Raw genomic sequence first — 21,826 nt, forward strand, 5'->3', positions numbered from 1 at the left:
CTCCGCCTCACTTTTCCCTTCTCGCCGCCCACCCCACCCACTCTAGTCTGGAAACGGGAGAAGTCACGCTGCTTCCTGTGTGGGCCGTCTCTGAGAGAGCAGGAGCGTTGCTTATGGGCACGTGTAGGACGTCACCTCTGGGCTTCTCGGGCACCGGTGTTCTCACCCCTTTCTCCTCTCTTGACCTGGGAGTTTAAGAGTGGATGTCCACACATGGGGGAACCCACATAAAGGTCTCTGCAATAGGCGTGCAATCATAGATAGCTAGATGGCTAGAAGATGTTTTCTCAGCTGATCACCACCCACCCTGGGGACCCAGTGCAAGGGACGAGAAAGGCAGGAGCCGTCAGCCCTAGAGCTCACCCTGACCCCAACCTTGACCCTAGCCCTGACCCCAACCTTGACCCCAACCCTGACCCCCCCCAACCCTGACCCCCCCCAACCCTGACCCCAACACTGACCCTAACCCTGACCCCAGCCCTGACCAGCCCCTACTTCATTCTCACTGCAGCACAGTGAAGGAGATTTTATTGCTTCCGCTCAACAGGAAACTGAGGTTCAGAGAAGTGGAGTGACTTGCCCCAGGTCACCCCGCAGGAGCCTGGATTGGGACCAAGGTCTCATCTGCTGTGTTCACTCCAGAAGTCAGGACTTCCAGTAGAAAGCATGTGGTTAAAATGCTCAGAGCAAGGTGTTTTCACCTCCATGCCCCCGGCATTTCAGCGTCCCCATTCACACACCTTTCCACCCAACGTGGGTTTTATCTGTGACTCCTTCACAGTGTCCACCAAAGTGATACGAGTGGTCTTAGCTGCATTAGGGGCACATTGTTGAAAACAGATCCAAGCAGCTGTTGAGACTGGATTGCGTTCCAGTGAATCTGGGTTACTAACTTGCACTCACGTGCTTAATTTTTACTGCCCTCCCCACCCCACCCCCTGCCAATAACACAAAGTATGGGTGGTCATGAAAACATTATGGAAATTTTCACTAATCCCAGTGGCTGTTTCCAAATCACATCTGGGATTGAATTTCAACCTAAGGAGTATGGGGCAGGCCCAATATAACCTAAAGTCTATCCTAAAGGCTCCCAGCCCTGGCCCTCCACTTCCCCTCCCACCAATCTCCTGTCTTATTATTTCACCAAAAGCTTCTTAATAACCTGGAGATGCTTCAGAGTCAGCCTGAGTTCCAGGAGCATTCCACATGAATTTTCCTCTTGCTCTCTCTATTTGATTAATTGCAAAAAATGAAATGAAATAAAGATGACCTCCAAATGTCCAGCTCTTCTGTCTGCAGATGGTTCTTTTCAGCTTACTATGGAGGCCAGCTGCCAGGGCAGCCGTCTGTAACCCAACCCTCCCGTCTCTCCACGGCGGAGTCTGGCAGAGTTACCCCAAAACAAGTCCACTGCCCATCATTTTCACTACAGGACTATGCCGTACACCTCAAGTACTGATGATCCCTCTAATGAGGGGCCCTAAGCTGAGAATTGTCACTTTGTATTTCTTGTCTTTCTTTTCCTGCCGGTGCGCAAATTGTGCATTTAAGGCTAGAATCTGCCTACTTGAAATGACACATAAAATAAATTCTCCTTCTGTTAATCTGAGACAGGAGGGAAGAAAAGTCTGTACACACTCAAAAGTTTGACCCGGACTTTTGTTATTTCAATCTATTCTGTGTCCAGTAGTCTTGAGTTTTTTTTAATAGTGATTAAAATAGTTCATGAACAGTCTTCCCAAGTATACCCTAAAGTTGCGCTTTGAGGCGTGATAAAGTTCTGATCAGAGCACACTGGCTTGGAAGACGCGTCCCCTCTCCAAGGAGCAGTGCAAGCATCTTGTGATTAGATCAGCTGTGCCTCAAAGCCCTTGCTCCAAAATCAGCTCTCCTTTTGTCCACAAGCAACCCCCCGAATATTCACACGTCCCACACTATTTTGATTTAGGTTAAATCCTTAGAGATTTGTTTTCTGGAAGGAGGGACCATTGTATTGGGATTTGCCTAATACCTGGAGGGGAGGTGACTGAGGAGGGTGAGGGAAAGATGGAAACGAGAGGAGGTAAGGGATGCTGGGCTTGAGATGCTGTCCAGGTGAGAACAGAGATGGTAGCGTGCGCTTCTCTATGTTGGGGCTGGAAAACCCCAAGAGTCCAAGCTGTCAACTTGAAAAGAAGTTATCTATTTTTGCCCGTGTTTAGTTTCAAATACACCAATTTTTTTTTTTTGAGGTAACTTTTATTTTATTTATATATATATTTTTATTGGAGTATGGTTGATTTACAATGTTGTGTTAGTTTCAGGTGTACAGTACAGTGATTCAGTTTCATATGTACATATATTTTTTTCCAGATTCTTTTCCCTTATAGGTTATCACAAAATATTGAGTAGAGTTCCCTGTGCTATACAGTACGTCCTTGTTGGTTATCTGTTTTAGATATAGTACTGTGTATATGCTAATCCCAACCTCCTAATTTATCTTTCCCCACTCAAATACACCAATTCTTATTTCTTAAACAGGGATGTTTGATGCATTGTTATTCTGTGTATTACATACGCAGTGCAAGTTATCAGTACTTACTCAGAACCCCGCATGGGATCACAGAGAGATCGCAGTTCAGAATGACCCCCTCTACTCCCGGAGTTCAGACCGTCGTCCTGCACAGAGAACGTGCAGTCATGTTCTCCAACTGCAGGTCAGGCCCCAAGAGGACAAAAACGAGTCCCCTCTTTCCCTTTTTGTGGCCATTCTTATCAAGTAAACTACCACATGTGCCCCAAGACCTCCATTTTCCCAGTGAGGTTACCCCACAGAGGTTTTTTTGGGGGTGGTCCCATGTAAGTAAATTGGGAAGGTGGATGATAGAATCGCATTGAATACTGAAATTATCTGCAAAGGTCGACTTGCATTTTTAAAAGCATACATTTTATTTTTTTTTAAGCATAGATTTTATTTTTTAATTTAAAATGCTTCATTGCTAAAAAATGCTAACCATCATCTGACAATGCAGGGTTTCCACAAACCTTCAATTTATAAAATATGCAATATCCACAAAGAGCAATAAAGCAAAGCACAATAAAACAAGGTCTGCCTGTATGCAAACAGTATCGTTAACTATAGTCACCATGTAAAAGCATACGTTTTAAAGTATTGGTTTTTTCACCTTCATGTCATGATACATGGTGTATTCACGTGATTCTTCTAAGTCAGCAGTGTTTTTATCACCACTAGAACCATGTCTTTGATTCACCAGAGCACATAATCCCCACTTTGATCCAAGTCGTTTGAAGTACAGCAGTTTTTAACATCTCCCTCTGCGTGGGGCTCTGCTCCAGTCTCCATTTACAAAATACGAAGGCGGGAAAGGGTTTCCACTCCTCAGGTGCTTGGTCTCCACCAGGTAACAGCTCACTGTACCCCACACACTGGGAGGTGATGCTGTAAGACGCCATCGCTCCCTTTCTCACCAATTTGCCTGGGGAAGGGCATGGTTATCCTTTGTAGTCACCGAGGAGTCACCCAGTGATATGGGAGACTTTGGGAAAATTCAGATACTGGGCAATTCCTTCTTTGCAAAAGAGTGCCTTTGGGGAAACAAAACTTGCCTTTCGTCAGGCATGTGTAATATTTTAGAAATCCTTCCCATTTTTAGAAGACAGTTCATTTCGTTACCTTTCCAGGAGAGCCACTCCTTGTTCAGCAGGGAGCTACTACTTTCAGCTACTACTACTGAAAAGGATACATCGTGGATGATTGAATTTTGCAACGGCCCTTAAAGACAGGTCACCTGTAGCCAGCTGACAAGTGTACGGTGATGGTGCAAGGGTCCTCGTGGTTCATGCAGGTCCAGGGGTGTGTGTGGGATGAGGGAATCTGTGTGGGATGAGTTTGGCTAAATTCTTCAGTTTTGTGCCTTTCTGGAGGAAAAAGAAATAAATTTGCTGCTAAAGTTTGGGTTACAAAATACAAATGAGGAACATGTGCTTTTTTTTTATCCAACTTTATCTTCCTTACAAATTCTGCAGATTCTTGGGATGCTTGTCCGATAAGCAGCCCTTGGTCGGGTCTTGCTGTTTCTGTTCTCACAGGATTCCTGAAGCATCAAGCTTATTTTTATGTTTAGGAGCGTCGGCACTTTTCTGCATCTCTGTTCCTCTCGTTACTGAACATGAGGTGTACCTCCGTCTGTCCATCTGGACTTGTGCACAGTCTGTGAGGTCTCTGGACATGAGTTCATCTTCTTTATGGACAAGGAAACACACTGAACCGTGTTTGTCACTGGACAGAATCCGGGTTTGGGCAGCCGTCCCACTTTCTAGCTTTTTGCCAGGGCTCAGAGGACGGTGACACTCACTCTTGAGACTTTGGGGGCCTCTTGAGTTTGGGGGCTTTCGTTTTCTTTTCTCAGAAATGGGTATAGCACGTGGAACGGGATTGTGCTGATTGAAAAATAGCGTAGAAAACTCTGAAAGGACCAGTTTCAAGGCTAACGGCCTCTCTTTGTCTTTCAGCATCTGAAGACCTCCACGGCTCAGGATGGGGAACCACGCAGGGAAGCGAGACTTAGGTGCCGAGAAGGGAAATAAGGTAAGAAGTGAGCTGGCTCAAAAATCCTTCAAACACACAAACCCGCCTCAGGTACCCTGTGGCTACCAGGGGTTTCCGCTAAAACCATTGGCTTGTTACCCTCCTACCTTAGAAACTTCTAGGGCTTAGAACGCTAGTCCTCAGCAGACAAGCCAAGACCCGAATTCCTCGGCCAGGACTCCAGGCCCACTACGATCTCACTGTGACTGGCCTTTCCGGTGCCATCCGGCCCGACGTCCCTTCCCCCACCCGCATCATAGGGAGTTTGGAAGATACCGGAGAGCAAACAGGAAAAATGCAAATAAAAATCATCCGAGGGCTTCCCTGGTGGCGCAGTGGTTGAGAATCTGCCTGCCAATGCAGGGGACACGGGTTCGAGCCCTGGTCTGGGAAGATCCCACATGCCGCGGAGCAACTGGGCCCGTGAGCCACAACTACTGAGCCTGCGCGTCTGGAGCCTGTGCTCCGCAACAAGAGAGGCCGCGATAGTGAGAGGCCCGTGCACCGCGATGAAGAGTGGCCCCCGCTCGCCGCAACTAGAGAAAGCCCTCACACAGAAACAAAGACCCAACACAGCCATAAATAAGTAAATAAATAAATAAAATTAAAAAAAAAATAAAGCAAAAAATTAAAAAAAAAAATCACCCAAATCCCTCCAGTGACTTAGAATGAATCTTCTATGTATTTCTAGCCTCACATTCGCCCCTTTCCACCGTATTCCACGGACATCAGCTTCCCCTGTTCGATGATGATTCTCTGCATCACCTTTGATTCCCCCAGAGTGACTGGGAAAGTGGTTCTCAGCCTGTTTCCCCCTGAGCTGCTCAAACCGATGACCCGTCACCAGGGCACCTGCTGGCCTCATTCTCTGCCCACCAAAGAATCATTTCAGACTATGAGGAAATAGGCCTGATGTTGTGCACAGAACTGTGAATCCACCCTAATTTGTAGGGGGGAAAGGTTAATTATTCCAGTTCTTTGGTCCTTTAACTCAAGACAAATGACAGTTCATCAGAATGTCACAATGCTGAGGATGGGCCTCCACCAGCCCACACGCACACAGAAGTGCTTCATAAATGTCCACCGGATTGAATTACATTACATTTGAGCCCGAAGACCTCTTTGCTGAGGTTCTGTGCTACGGGTTTTATTTAATAATAATGAACTTTGCAGCCATGGGTCCTTCTCTGATCTGTACTTGGACTCAATTTCCGTATCAGCCAGGTGGGTAATTTTCCATAATTTGCTTTCAAGCCATTCACGTAAATCAGTGATTACATACTGTTTTTGTTCATATCTTATCTTATAAAGTGTTTTAAACGCTTGAGAGAAAACATTGTTTTATCTAAAACAATGTTATGCAGTTTCTTTCCTAATGATGTCAGGCCCAAGGTCAACTAGAAGGAGTTTACCTTTTTATAATGTTATTATTGATTTGGAATTCTCCTCTCCTTGTTGAAAGGAGGACCAATTTTCTAAGTGTGTAAAGTGTTCTGGTGAATGTTGAATGGGGAATCACGCGGTGTTTTCTATACCTCGTGCGTGAACTGTATTACTGGTAATCTCCCTGTGAAGGCACTAGTAACTCTGAGCTGTGAACGTGTTCAGTTACGATACAGACCGTGGGTCTGGTGGCATCTGCACCAGGAGGACAGAGTCTCAGCTGAGAGTGAAAGTGGAGATCAGCTCTTCTCAGAGAGCCCCATCCTATGAGCACGTGGTATTTTAAGGCACTGCTGATTTAAGTGACTGATTTGCAAGTCTGCTTCTGAAAGCCTCTCTGCGGCTTGCAGTGTCTTTCCTGTTGTTGGACATTGTAAAGCACCAAGACATAGTCTCACTGGTTTACTTTTACCAGCGTCAGATTCCTGAGCAGTGGTACAGCCATAGTGACGCTTCTGTCTTCTGAAAGCTAATTTTTAACATTCTGATGATTTTTTTTGAAATTGGGCGTTTAAGGCCACTGGTTCCTGTAAGAAGTTGTTACAAGTAACAGCTCTCTTCTTTTAATTGTTTGTCACTTGACAGAAAATATCTGAGGCCTTGTGGAGGGAGTGCCCTGGGGCAGCAGTCCCCAACCTTTTTGGCCCCAGGGACCGGTTTCATGGAAGACGGTTTTTCCGCGGAGGCGGCGGGGGGGGGGGTGGGAATGGGGGGGTTCAGGCGGAGATGCGAGCGATGGCAAGTGATGGGGAACGACGGGGAGACGCAGATGAAGCTTCGCTCGCTCTCCCGCCGCTCGCCTCCTGCTGTGCGGCCGGTTCCTAACAGGCTGCGCGAACCGGTACCGGTCTGCGGCCCGGGGGGTGGGGGACCCCTGCTTTGTGGTGTTAGCGTGGCGTATCAGCTTAAACCAGAATAGAAAAAATCACATGAGCTCGTGCCCTGCTGTTTAGCAGCCTGCATGTTTCTGTAGTCATTCTGGGAAGCTTGTTTTTCACGTACGAGGGAATGGACAGAAAGCTTTTGCCTGTGTCCGGGGGCTGATTGTTGACCTGCTAACAGGCGGGGGGCTGCAGGGAGCGGTCACCCCACTCACCTCCCCAGCTCTGGCCTCTTTGCGGCCCGCCCCGTACCACACAGGGGCCCAGACCCCTCCTCTGCTCCCCCCTCGCGTCCCCCATCAGCCCCGTGTCCTCACGCCCTCGCCCGCTGCCTTCCTGGGACCCGCAGGCCTGCGGAGGACGTGAGGAGGCAGTGGTCCTGCGTCGTGACCCCCTGCTCTGCCGCCCTCTCCCCCGCCCCGCTCGGCCCGGCTGGGGAAGGAGCCGCGGCGGCCAGGAGCACACAGCCTCCTGCTCCCAGGTTCCTCCCCGTGACGCCCCACTCTTCTCTCACTGGCTTCCCTCTCCTCCCAAAGAAGACGTGTCGCGATGTAGCAAGGAGCCTGTGGTGGAAGGGACAGCTCTGGCATTTCTCTGTCCCTGTTCCAGCCTTGCGTGTTAACGTGGACAGACTCACGTCCAGGCAGCGATGCAGCTGCGAGCGCGTCCTCGGGGCCCCGCCAGAGAGCAGGGTGTGGATGGTGGAGGTCAGGGAGGCCCATTCACAAGGGGGACCAGTGGCATTCAGGGAAGTTCTCATCCTCGGACACAAAGAAATCCCTGCTGGCCCCCGATTCCCTGCTTTTCTGAGCGTCTTGGTGGACTTGTTTCCAGAAAGCCCCGCTCACTAACTTACCAGCTCCTTGTCAGGCAGTGCATTTTCACAGTGGTCCTTTGGCAGAACCGGGGAAGGACGCGTCCCAGCTGCCACGTCCCCGGGACACATGGTTCTCAAATAGAGGCCCCGCCCTTGGGCAGGCTGTGCCCGGGCAGCCCTGGGAGCCCGGGGACCCCGCACAGGTGGATGACACGCTTGGCCCCTCTGGCTCCTGGAGGGGAGGGTTCACTTCCAGGTCTGCGCAGGAGTGGAGCTGGAGCCCTTCTTCCTCAGGAGAACCGACTGGGACTTAGGACGGTGTCCACACCCTTTACTGAGGCTCTGCTGGGCTTCTGTCTCGTTCAGCGTTGCTCTGACTGTTGTCAGTCTCTGACCTATGGGTTTGCTTGTTGGGGTTTTCTGGTGATTCTCTGTTGGACACCCCAGCTGCTATTAGCGCCCGCCGTGCCCCAGGCATCCGCGCCGTGGCTGTGTAGTTGCCAGGGCTGCTGTGACAAAGCACAGACCCGGGGGCTGAACGAGAGACGTGTATTCGCTCTCAGTCCTAGAGGCTGGAACCTGAGGTCCAGGTGTCGGCAGGCAGGGCTGGGTCCTCCTGAGGCCTCGCTCCTTGATGTGTAGACGGCCGTCTTCTCCCTGTGTCTTCAAGTGGTCATCCCTGTGTGTGTGTCTGTGTCCTGATCTCCTCTTATAAGGACACCAGTCCTATAGGATTAGAGCCCATCTTAGTGACCTCATTTTACCTTAATCACCTCTGTGAAGACCCCACCTTCAAATGCAGCCGTATTCTGAATTCCTGGAGGGCTAGGACTTCGACACGTGGCTCTTTGGGGAACACGAGTCAGTCCACAATGTCCATGGATGCAGCCGAGAAGTGACTGGGAGGTTTGAGAGGCCAGAGAGAGGAGTGTCCCCAGCCCTGCCTGGTGATCGCCACCAGAGTCTGAGCCTCACCCTCAGTGGGCACTGCCATTGCCCTGGACTCTCCCCATCATGAGATTTCGGCATTCGCTTCTCTCCTGTTAACGCCTCCCTCGCAGACCCCTTAACCTCTCAGGCCCCAGATCCATAAGCCAACACCCCCGCTGCCCCTTAGGACGTGGGGCTTGTCCAGAACCTTCCATGCCCGTGTGTTGCCCGTGACCATCTGTCCACATGGCACGGCGGCCTTGAGATTGTGTCCTCCATGTGCTGGCTGCACTCACGCGTTCAGCCCTTCTCCGCGCCCTGACCCTCTGAATATCATCTTCATTTTCCCCGTGATGGACTCTCAGAGTGGCCTGTGTGGTTGGCCCAAGGCCAGGTGGGTAGTGGAAGGAGGAGCTAGGCTTTAGGGCAGCTCTGTGTCCCTCTAGGTCGGCACCGAGCAGCAGAGATGGAAGGAGAGCCGCAGGTGGACGTTTAAATTTTCTAGTAGCCACATAGAAAAGTAAAGAGACAGGAAGAAATTAATCTTCATATATTTTCTTTAACTTAATATACTCCAAATATCATGTCAGCATATACCAACTATCAGTGAGGTATTTTACAATTCTTTTTGTCTCAGTGAATCTTCAAACTCGGGAGTATATTTAGCTTACATCCCAATACGGCCTGGCCACTTTTCTGGCCCCCAGTTGGCAGCTCCAGACCGGACAGCAGGCTCTACAGCCAGGCCCATCCCTGTGGGCCCTGCTGCCTCGCCGGGCAGTGTCCCAGGACACCTTCGTGGTGTCCTCCATCCAGGTCACGCCCCCCCACCCCCTGCCCACCGTGCCTCTCCTCCATCGCCCGATGAAGAGGAAAGAGAATTGTGAATGACCAGTATTGTCCGTTGAGAGATGATGATGGGTCTGATTTTGCCCTCGGATGGAGCGAGCTGGGGCTGAGGAGGAGAAGCAGGAGGGGGCGGGAGGGGCTGGGGAGGGGTGTGGATGAACGGCGGCCCTCTGTACCCTGGCTGGACCAGTAACCGCAGAGCAAGGGCAGTGATGAGTGAAAGTCCGGTGCAAAGGAGAAAGCAGGAGCGTCCTTTTTAAATCTGCCCAAATCCAGAGACCGTTTAGGACATCGGGAGTGCCTTCTGGTCTCGCGGCTTCCTCTGCCCTCCCCTGAATCACCCCCTAAGCCTCTGGGGCACCTTGAAGGGTCCGACCTGGGAGTCAGCCCCGGACTCCACACCAGGTGCTTCGTGGTGCTCCCACAGACACGTCAGGACACTCGTCACTTTGTGTTGCCCCCAGTTTTCTCTAACAAGAGGCAGGCTGTTCTAACTCGTGTGTGCACTCTGTCCCTTCAGAGTTCACAAGTAAGTTAGCTGTTTAGTTAGCTGTCTCAAATCTTTTAAGTTTTTAAGTTAGCTGTCTCAAATCTTTACTTATTCCTACATCCATTCACCCATCCATAGGCAGGTGCAGACTTTTATTAAGCACCTCCCCTGCGTAGGACTGGGCTGGACTCGGTGACGAAAGCCTGGCTTCCCCACCAGCTGTCAGGTGACCTGGGGCAGTTACTTCACGCCCCTGGGCTTCGGCTCCCTCGTTGGTTACAGAGATGAGAAGAGGGTGAACATTACATGAGCCAATGGATGTAACACACAGAGCAATGCCTGGTACCCAGCAAGTCCTGTGTGCTGTTGCTGCTTCCGTTCCTAATGTTCTTATTCTTGCTGTTGTTTTAAGAGAAAAGGTCATGCATCTTCTGTCAGAGTAGCTCCGAGTCTGATTGGAGAGACCAGCAGAATTCTGACCCTGTGCCCAGCGCAATGACGGGATACAGGAGGGAAACCGTGGGGACCGGGGGCCCTGGCCTGCCTGATGGTCTTTAACCAGCGTGGAGAACAGGCTGCAAGGAGCAGAGGGAAAGACCAGGAGTGGTCCTTCCCTGTGTCCTCGGGATCAGGGAAACACGGGCAAAATGTTTAAATACTGTAAACAGGATTTGACCTGGGGCACCCATTATACAATCCCTTTCTGCAAATCTCTCCCAGTTTCGGGCCCTCCAAAGGCTGTGGATTCTGAGTCCCCCAGGTACCAGCCCCACCATTTCCACAGCCTGACTCTGCCTGTCAATCAAAGTGTCCCCCTCACAGTGATTGCTGGGAAGAGGCATCCTTTTTGATGAATTTGCGTCACTGAGGGGAGGGCCAGTGGCCCCTTAGACATTCCATTGGTGTTTCCACTTCTGACACCATGCTGGACGGCCTTGGAACTTACTGGCACAAGTCAGAATACTTTCTGGCTACGTAGAGATAACTTTGGCTCAGCAGGACGGCCCTGGCCCCAGGCCTGTCGCCTATGCTCAGCAATTGTAAGCTGCTTCCCTCTTGAACCCGTGGGTGCCCTAAACACCGTGATTTCTGATGACATCTCCCAGAGCAGCAACGAATGTCCTGCGGGAAAGAGCTTTTGTGCCATTTTTTGTTGTGCAGAGGAAAAAGACTCCCCGGCAGAGACCGATATCAGAGAGGTAAGAGGAAAATCGGGAGAGCCACAGATGGGAAGGGTTCAGGGAGAGAGAGGGGTCCGAGGCGGGCAGAGCTGACGGCTGCCCCGCTGGACGCTCAGGCCCCGCCCAAGTGTCAAGTGTGGAGAACCGGGGCTCCCAGCACCTACAGACCAGGACCTTCAGAATCCACCTCAACACCTGTCACCTGGGGCTTACTAGTGCTGCCTGGCAGGGGTCAGTGGAAGGTTCTGGAACAGGGCTGGTCCCTGGGGACTCTGCCTCTCCTGCTTCCAAATTTCCTACTGACCTTGAGCGAGTGGGATTTCCAGCGTCCCTGAACTATTTCTTCTCACCTGAATTCTTCAGCTTTGTTTAATTTTCTTGTTTGGGCACTGACCTCAGTCCACACGGGAATGAACTTCAAGAAGTTTTCATATGAAACTAGTGAGACCATTGCTAATCAGAAGCATTACTACCAGGAAACATAAGAAACAAAGAGCAGTTTATATTGGCATCCCCACAGATTTTCCAAAATGAGTGAAATCAAGGGATGATGTATTACAATTTTCGAAAATCTAACAATAATAATTTTGAAAGCCTGCTTTTCACCTGTGGGATCTCTATACTTTTCTTGGCAGTGGTATCTGGCTCACAAAGTTTCTCCAAAGGCGCCCAGCCATGTTTCTGGAGTTTTCTATTTAATCAGCTTAAGAAAAAAGATACCACACTGAAAAACAAGGTCTGAGAGCAATTGCAGAATTTAGACTCGTGTCTGATTTTGCAGCGGGGAGTAACCTGTTAGTCTGTTTCGTGTTTCCGATTAAATCGGTTCGCTCTCTGAGCTGTTCTTCAAAGCCCAGTGTGTGCTGGCCGCGTCTCCGGGGATAATCACGCCCCGGGGAAGCCGTTCTCGTATTTACTCATCACGGACCCCGCTGTCTGATGAGCCCCTGGGAAGCTGTACCGGCAACGCTCTGAGGCATGAGAGGTGTAGTTTGCACATATACACAGAGGCACTCCGTAGCTCAGCCCTGCCCACCAGCATGGAGATGGAAAATGTAGATTTGACGGGAAAATACGTTTCCTTCAAAACGTCTGACGTCCCAGCTGTGGGACAGGCTGACATTTTCCCCCCGGGGGTTCACTCCTCTGCAGAACCGTAATCCAGCGTCCTGTTGCCCCAAGTGTGGCGTGTTGTCAGCAGTCTCCCTCGTTCAGGAGACCCCGTGCTTTTCACGCCAGCCTCGGGAAGGAGGAATCTTCCTACTTTAAACCACAGCCAGCTCCGTGCCATCCTCTGTCCTCCCACGTGGACATTAAGTGCTGTGAGGGCTGCTCGCGGATATTGTGCCCTTGTCCCCCGCCGCCCCCAGTGCTGCTGTTTGGGGGACCCTAACTGCACAGCCTGTCCGGGTGTCCAGGGCGCCCCCGACACGGCTGGCTCCAGGCCGGCTGGCTGCTGGCGGCCTTCACCTGTGGGCCCCAGGCCAGGGCAGGGTGTCGTGCACACGCCCTGCGCTGCGAACGGCACAGGTGGGCCCTTCAAACCCCAAATTCAGCGTTGCTTTTGCCCCACATCACGCTTCCTCCTGCAGTTCCTTGTTAGCACCGACCGCCGTCACCACGGCTACTTCGCAGAATGGGAAGCGGGTTTGCCAAGAAACTCACTTCCATCCAGTCGCCCAGACCCACCTGATAGGGCTGCCGCTGCCGTGTCTTCGAGCAGGGACTCCACCTGGAAAGTTAACGTTTCTGATTTGATTTTGCAGTGTGTTGGCAACTGTTAGACCCATACATGTGTCATTCCATTTTCTTAGGCCGCTTCCATGAACAATTTTTTTTGAGAACTCAGGTACTTAAGTTAATCAAATAATATACGTTTCAAAGTTTAGGGGGCTGAAAAGTAGAAGGTATTTCCCTGCAGACACTCACCAATCTAGTCGGACACATGGAAAGACCTAGTCAGCATCTAGTAAGGCCTTAGATTGCGAGGTGCAGGTGGACTTTCCCTTGTATCTGTCTTCAACAGTTGCAGAGTCCTTTCTCTGTCTGTCTGTCTCTCCCTCCATCTCTATTTGTATCTCCATCTCTGTCTCTCGCACACACCCATAAAGAATTCCCCTTCACCTCAACTGCACAGCATTAAACCGCCTTCCAATAGGCAGATGGTGCGCTGTACCAATAGCTGCCACGCGTCCGTTACGCACTGCGGACGCCCCGCTGCAGCGCCGTCCCGCAGGACCTTCTGCCCTGTGCCCCTGCCGCCCAAGAGGGCAGTCACGTGACACACGTGGCTAATGAGACTGGTACAACAGAAGAACCAAATCCTTAAACTTTAGATTTAAATAGCCGTGTGTTTTGAGGCTCAGTGCAGTTCCACTGGGTGCTTGGTGTGTCCTCCTAGTTCTAGGGTCCCCAGAACCCTGCCTGATAGGCATCAGCTCCAATTCTTGTTAAGGACAAAAACTGGGTCTTTCTCAAAGTCATATGATTGCGTACAAAAGTGAGCATTGAGTTCAGAAGGTAAAATCCTCTGGAAACACACCCTTATAAATACCAGCAACTGCAGAGGACAGCGCTGTGAGCCATGAGCTCCAGCAGGTGGAGCAGGTCTTGCCCTCACTCACCTCCCTTGGCTGGGAGGGTCTCATGGCCCATTGCTTACTTACAGCTCCCTCCGAAGGGGGCCACCTGCTGCAGGGTTGGGAAACGCGCATTGCAAACAGCATGCATTTATCTAACTGCTTCTGAGTTTCATGCACACACAGACGCCTACCCACCTGACTTGCTTAGTGCCTCCAGAAGAATTTCAGTGAGCTTCTAAAAAGAGAAATAAAGCAGTGTAGAAAATGCATCCTTTTAAAGAGGCTTCCCAGAATCAGTAACCTTCTGATTACAGTCATGGAGAAACCAACGTGGGATCTGTCCCTGACTTGAGAACGAGCCACGAGAATATAAAATGAAACATCTCATTAAGGGTTGGTTTGTGAAATTGCATTTGTATTTAAGAACCCAGGGCCGCCTCTGAAGGGGGGCTGTCTGTGCCCCGAGGGATGGCTGCGGTGCCCCCGGGGGATGGTGAAGATTACCGTGTTGGAGATGCAGCATTTCTCACCCACAGGCGAGCACGGTCTCACTAAGTCTACCTTTACAGCAGGTTCTCGAATGTGCTGAGTCAGCACTGATTTGCTCTTGGAAGGTACTAAAGACAAAGTCTCTCATCACGGTTCTGCACGGAAAGCACGACCCTAGCTTGATTCTGATTTCTAAGGACTGAGAGTGGGCATTTTGCTTCCTCTGGTAAACTGAGGACACTCACACCTTTGTCAGTCAGGTGGCAACAGGCCTCACAGACACACATGTGAGTGAGTAGTAAAGACGGGTGTAATTAGCCAGCAGACCCCGGCCCCTCAACAACCCTTAATAAAAATAATGGGGCACTTATGAATAGGTGCCCCAGGCAGCATAAATCCAGCGGGCAGGCCACACAGCAGCACGTGATTTATGAACTTGCCCGCTGCCTCCAGGCCCGGCTTCACTCCGCCCCGTCCCTGGCCCAGGCCCAGCCCCTCCCCATCCTAGGGATGGCCTCGTGGATCCCTGCTCGGGGGCCCCTCCCGGCTCAGCTGCTAAGGGAAGGGCCCCAGCAGTCAGTCTGCGGGGACCTCGAGGCCTCCGACTTAGGGTTGAGGGCTTGAAAACCCCAGGGGCCTCGGACTCCCGTGAGATGTGCAACTTCTGTGTCCTTTCACCCTATTTATTATAGGGTTTGTTAGGGTTGGGAGTTAGTTCGCAAACTTAGTTTTTATCAGAAACCGTGACCAACCTTGCAAGCAGCTGACTTTGGGCCACGAAAGTCGTTCAATAGAAGTGATATGTTTAACACTGGTCATTAACGTTATAAATGACGTGACAATAAAATCATTCTCTGGGTAAAACTACAGCAACAGTGGACCGTGCCCCCGAGGGGACGGCTCTTGGATATTCAAGCCACCCACACACGAGGCTTCTATCCTTACATCATGTTCTTGGGCCCCGGGCAGCTGATCACGTGGAATCCGGTGACCCTGGAACACACCCGTTCATCGTCTTGTTTTCAGCGGGACTCATAAAGCGTTCCTTCCGCATTCCTTCCCTCACCCTGTCATAGCCCCTAATTCCTCCGTCCCCGCGTCTGTAACGCTAAATCACTTATGAGAGCTGACAGGACGGGGGAAGGGAGGCCAGAAATGTTGGCCTGTCATCAGATGCGCAGCACAGAACAAGCAGAGGCAGCGCTGACTTCCGTGAATAGGTTTTTTTTAAGCTGGGGAAGTATTTGAGCTCACGGTGGATACGCTTTACGTGAAATAGTTTTCAGGCTCCGTTTGCGGTTTACGTTTGATCGAGAACATGATTCCAAGGGTGGCACGGCAGATACGTATTCTTGAATTCCTACTGGCTCGAATGAACGTGTTTAGATGGAAACTCTCCTTTCCAGGGGGTGGATGAGTTAGATTTGCTGGGAGTGGAAAGTAGTGCCCTCCCGTAGGTGGTTCAGGTTGACGGGCTGGGGAAAGGGCTTAGGTGGCGGATTGTTTTAAGCTCCAGTCGTTTTAGGGCTCGCCGCTTGGTGTGCCCATGAAGGCTCCCGGCCATTTCTCATCCCCTGCCAGGTAATTTCAGAAAGGCCACCATGTAATTTTATCTTTGAAGACAAGTTTATTTCAGACTCTGAGAGTGAAAAGCGTGTCACCGCGTATGAAAACTCTGTGTTTGTTTTGTTATTAAGGAAGAACTTTTTAAATATTTAATCAAACCCTCTTACAATGTTTTAAATGAAACAAAACCTAAAAATCCAGGTTTCAGAATGATGCTTCCTGTCTTTTCTCACTCATTACTAAGGCAATATGGTTTTTTTGGTTAACTTTTTTTTAAATGATTGCTTTTATTTATTTATTTTTGGCTGCGTTGGGTCTTTGTTGCTGCGCACAGGCTTTCTCTAGTTGCAGCAAGCGGGGGCTTCTCTTCGTTGCGGTGCGCGGGCTTCTCATTGCGGTGGCTTCTCTTGTTGCGGAGCACAGGCTCTAGGCACGTGGTCTTCGGTAGTTGTGGCACACGGGCTCAGTAGGTGTGGCTCGCGGGCTCTAGAGCGCAGGCTCAGTAGTTGTGGTGCACAGGCTTAGTTGCCCCGCGGCATGTGGGATCTTCCCGGACCAGGGCTCGAACCCATGTCCCTTGCATTGGCAGGCGGATTTTTAACCATTGTGCCACCAGGGGAGTCCTAAGGCAATATGGTTTTAAAACTTTAAATTTGGAAGTGAGAGATTTTATAGGCTGGAATAGATTTGTGAAAATTTATCTGTCTGTGTTTGTCAGTGTGTGTGTGTGTTTGAGTGTGTGGCATTTTTCTCACCCGCCAGCCTCCAGCACTGCAAAGTGCCCATTGGCAGCTGTGAGGACACGTTCTCAGGCTCAGCCCACGCTCTGCACTTGGATGATTCTAACACACCACTCTCCTAATTGAGATTTGGTACCCACATTAATTTGATTATCATACAGTTAAACAAAAGCCTCGATAAAATTCATTATTGTTTCTGTGGCTTTTGATACTTGCAAAACAGACTCTGTTGTTCAATACGTCCTAAATTATGCTTTAGCACAAGTCATATGTAACCAAACACAAGCCGTCAGTAAATAGATAAGGCAATTTGGTAGTTACATTAATTACCCGTGGCGAGTGAGGAAGACTGCAGCCTGGGTTATTCACAGACGTGCGTGCATTCATACTCTACTGTTTCAGAGCTGCATTAAGTCACTTAACAAAATACCAACATCTTGAAATTTAAAAGTAAAAGGCGAGCTTAAATGTTGGTTTCGACTGTTTGGGTAGGAATTTGCCTCTTTCAGGAATCAGTCTGAGACGTGTCCTTGCTGGCAAAGCCACATGCTGTCTCCATATCTGGGGGGCCTGGCCTCTGCCACCCGTACCTGCTGCCCTGCCCCCCTGCCCTCCGCCCTCGCCGCCCGGCCCCTCTCTTCCAGCGGCTCACCTTACTCTCCTCGAGCTGTCGTCCCACCCAAACCATTGAGTCATTTTCCTTCTCTGGCTGGTTTTGCCTCCTCACCCTGGAATGCAAACCCTGTGGGAACGGAGACTGACCCACTGGCACCCACATGTCCCAGGGCACTGGACACTGCACGGCCAGTGGGTGCTATCACCCCAGGGTCAGCTTATGTGGCATCTGCTCAGGGCACGGCGTCCAAGTTGGTCTTGGTAGTGAACTTCACACCATGCTGGGGCTGGTTACTTCTGCTGGAAATACCCGTAGGGAAGGAAACTTCTTCAAATACATCCCCCCAAATTGCCTCCTTTTGATTAAGTAAAAATAAAAGGTGTCACCTACCAAATGTAAAATAGCTAGCTAGTGGGAAGCAGCTGCATAGCCCAGGGAGATCAGCTCGGTGCTTTGTGACCACCTAGAAGGGTGGGATAGGGAGGGTGGGAGGGAGACCCAAGAGGGGGGAGGTATGGGGTTATATGTATATACATATAACTGATTCAAATTGCTATACAGCAGCAACTAACACAACACTGTAAAGCAATTACACTCCAATAAAGATGTTAAAAAAAGAAATAAAAGGTGTCAGGAGGCAACTTATTAATGTAGAGTCACATTCCGTTGCACTTCCTTTTCTGGAACGCAGGTGCCTCCCAGGAACCAGGAAAGTATCTAGAATGTCGAAAGCAGGTCCCATCGGTCGTATCTGCTCACCAGGGCCCCGCGGCGCTGACTGCCCACACCGGCAGGTATTTTAACTGGGGAGACAGATAATAAACACATCAACATGCGAATTAGGTACTTCAGATGGTGTTAGGGCTCAGAAGAAATATGCGGGGTTGGCGGCTAAGGAGGGCAGGGGTGAGGGCTGCCGGAGAGCCACCGTGATGGGACGACATAGAGCAAAGGCCGGGAGAGTGGAGGGTGGGAGCCGCGCGGCTCTCTGGGGACAGATGTTCCAGGTGGAGGATATCGCACGTGCAGAAACCGAGCCTGCCACTTCCTTGGTGCATCGGGAGAGGCAGGGCTGGAGGGGGTAAGATAGGAGGCCAGGTAGGCAGGGAAAGGCCTAGATCACTGAGGGCCTAGCTGGCTGTCAGGAAGCCCCGGGAGCTGTCCTTCTGAGAGATGATGGTGCCCGGCCGGGGGCAAAGGTAGATGCCTTGAGAAATGGTCAAGTTCCAGTTACCTTTGAAGCGAGAGCTGGTAGGATTTGCCGATGAACTGGGCGTCAGAGGGAGAAAGGGATGAAGGGTTGGGGTCTGGGCGTCGGGGGTACACCTGTGCACAGGTGAGGAAGCGTGGGCAGGGTAGGTTAGCGAAACAGGTGAAAAATCGCTGTGAGCTTGAGATGCCCCTTAGGTGCTCACCTTGCAAAAAGCGTGGGCAGAGACGTCCAGGATTCATAACTCTCAGATCAACTAAGGAGACGGGTTTAGAGAGGAACCCCAGGCTGAGCCCTGGGCTTCAACGTTTGGGGCCAGGAGGGTGAGCGGCCCCCACAAGGGAGACCAGGATGGGGTAGCCACGAGGTGGGGGGATGGACATGCGTTGTTGGGTCCGGCAGGGAGTGCTAGAAGCATTTCACGGGTCAAATAGCACTGAGTCCAGGTCAGAAAAGGATGGAGCGTCGACCATTGGATGAAGCAGCCCCAGGGTCCCTGCTGCCCGGCGCCAGAGATGCTTTGGTGGCATGGTGGCAGTGAGACCCGATTAGTATTGGGGAAGGAGACTGGCAACAGTGGCCCAGAAACCTCCTTGAGAAGCTGTGTGGACAAGAGGAGCCAGACCCAGGGCGCAGCTGGCAAGGGCACGGAAGCCAATCGGGGCCGTTTTGCTTTTGACGTTGGAGTTGTAAGAGCATGTTCGTCAGCTGATGCAAATGGTACTCTGGAGAGGGGACCATTGCTGAGGGTGGCAGGGGATGCCTGCTCTGATAAATGGTGGTTTTCTTTGGAAAAGGAGAGAAGTAGTTCATCTCAGCCTCAGGCAAGCGCAGGCCAAGCTTTAAGATCTGACCCCATGTCTGCAGCCTCCTTTGCGATGGCGAAGGCCTCTTGGCCAGCTGCCACCACAGCGTCCCGTGAGGTGAGAGACAGTGGGACAGCACTACGGCCACCCGGACACACTGCCTCGTGTTCAACTGCTGCAGGAGAGTTGCAGCTCGTATTCAGGAAAGCCTACCGAAGTTTGGAAGCATGCCGGCCGTGCTGTTGTGTCTGGAAGGATATACCTGGCTGTAGGGTGGACGCCAGAGACCCAGCTAAGCAGCTGCCCCCCACACCTGGGGAATCACGTTGCCCTGCAGGCGGAGGTGTCCAGGGTCCGGCGCGAAGGGATGAGGGCCTGGAGCGGTCCTGTGGTCACCTGCCGTAGGTGTTTCAGGCAGACGCTGCAGCCAGACCCTCCAAGCTGCATCCGTGCCCCAAGGAAAGTATTCCTGAGAGGCACGGTGCGGTGGTACCTTCCAGCCTGAAAGATAGTGGCAGCTTCCAGGAGCATCGTCCTAGCTTCCCGTGGTTGCCGTGACACATCATCACACACGGGGTGGCTTAAAGCAACAGAAACTGATTTTCTCACCGTTCTGGAGGCCAGATGTCTAAAATCAAGGTGTCGGCTGGGCCGTGCTCCCTCTGAAGGCTCCAGGGAGGAGTCCTTCCTGCCTCTAACAGCTGCTGGCGGGCAGCGTCCCACAGAAAATGTTTATTTTATTCTATTCTACTTTGTGACAATTTTAGTCTTTTTAAAAGATGTTTATGGCAGTGTTTTTCAAGGTGAAATATGACGTGGTATTTAGAATATAGTCCAGGAGTTTATAATGCTGCTTTTTGGTGAGCCATTCTTAATAAGAGATTCCTCTCATTTCATTATTGGAATACAAAATATTTAGTTACTTACTCTGCTTAGGAACATTGTATCTTTTGCCTTTCTCGCCTTTCTTTCAGTGTTTAAGAGAAAATCGACCTTTGATTTTATGATTTTGTTCTTGAGCATATAAGCATGCTCTAAAACATTAGGAGACTGAGCATGATTGTTTTAGGTCACAATTCCTATGGTACTTAAAATAAAAGGATGGTTTCATTAATATACAGAGAAACCCATTTGATCTGCATTTTCCTGGACAATTTAGTTGCCACCTGACCTTCCATAAAGAGGTTTTTCAAAATATTTTTGTATCTTCTCCTAACTATACCCTGACTTGATTATATTGTCAATTATGGAGCAAGAGAAGGTCTGTGGCCTGAAGAACCAAATTTCCCCTGAATGTGCATTTGCAGAGAATGTCGCACGCACACTTTTGAGGAATTGATCGTATTGGTCTTGGTGGTCGGCATCTATCAGCACTGTGTGTAGGACATTCTTGAGATGCACTTGGTCTCTTAATCAAGTTCCCGACCTTGAACAGGTGGAAACCAGCTTTGGCCTGACTGTTTCTCTAGCTCCTGGAACGAGTCCGAGCAGGTTTCTGTTTCGGTGATTCGCCTAGGTGGTCACAGGTACAGAACTCAGCTACGAAGAAAAGCACCTGCAGAGGCAAGTGACAATTCCATTTTGCAAAACGAGTTTGTTCCTTTTGAGCAAGGGAACCAGAACTCAGGTACAATCAGAGTTCGCTGTGAAATCTCTTTTTCTTTCACTTCTCAACCTGATTGCATTGACGTGCACCTTAAAACCTGATTTTTACTTAAGAAGATTTTATTTCCACCTTTACTAAAATGTGGAAATTAATCAGAAGATGCATAAGAGTAAAATAAATCATGATGATGTCCAGCACCGACTGTGCTAGCTGAGGGTCAGACACTGTTACAATCACTACACGTATGGACCCATTTCGCGTTCAGAATAACCCCGTGAGATAGACGGTATCATTATGCCCATTTTACAGTGAAACAGGAAATGGAGGTGGTTGAAGAGATTGGCAGAGCTGAGGTATATATTCAGAAAAATGGTCAGACTCTGATATATCAACATGTTTTTCCTTTGAGCAAAGATTCATCTTCCATTACTAGACTTTTGCCACTTCTACCCTGTCTGTATCACAGGAAGCAGTTAAATACCCATGTGTAGGCATAGGGTGATGTGTTCAGGGAAATTAAGTAGGAGAGGTTTTCATTCTATAAAACTAAAGGAAATGCATTTACTTTCAAATTAAGAAAAGCAGAGTTTTCCACTGCCTTCTTCTGTTTTCAGTAATGTAGAATATCTTTTTGAACTGAATGAATGCCCTTCTGTGAATTAGCTTTAAGTGCATTTTATTTAAACTTTCCATTCACAGGACCATCAAACTCTTTTTAGTAAAAGAGATACACAGAACAAAGCCCACCTCCCTCTCTCCCACCACCCGTGCCCTTCCTTGGTCACCATCCTTCTCGTTCTACTTCAACAGCTGATGGAGCAGTAACTTCCAGGAATAAATAGCAGGATATTTGTGTTCCTAAAATAGATGTTAGAACATCCAGTTACGTAACAGGTCTCAATAAACAGTTTTACTGTGACACTAGTTAATACTTATTTTGCTCTGACGAGTGTTGAAAATAAAGTCCTGAGCTCCTTTCTTTGCATTCATTATTTAAAGAACACTGTGATCTTAATTACGCTACCAAATGGT

At 50.0% G+C, this 21,826-nt stretch overlaps 1 protein-coding gene across 4 annotated transcripts in view; it reads left to right on the plus strand.

Moving 5' to 3' along the window:
- Nucleotides 1-21,826, plus strand: part of MBP (myelin basic protein) — a 116,066-nt gene that overhangs the window by 23,567 nt on the left and 70,673 nt on the right. For all 4 annotated transcript variants that reach the window (XM_057526979.1, XM_057526980.1, XM_057526981.1 and 1 more), the window contains exon 2: nucleotides 4,513-4,588. In XM_057526979.1, coding sequence (XP_057382962.1) covers nucleotides 4,538-4,588 — 51 coding nt within the window. In that variant the 5' untranslated portion in view covers nucleotides 4,513-4,537. The remainder of the gene's footprint in view (nucleotides 1-4,512; nucleotides 4,589-21,826) is intronic.

The sequence above is a fragment of the Balaenoptera acutorostrata genome, chromosome 13, assembly GCF_949987535.1.
Source record: "Balaenoptera acutorostrata chromosome 13, mBalAcu1.1, whole genome shotgun sequence".
NCBI classification, from domain to species: Eukaryota; Metazoa; Chordata; class Mammalia; order Artiodactyla; family Balaenopteridae; genus Balaenoptera; species Balaenoptera acutorostrata.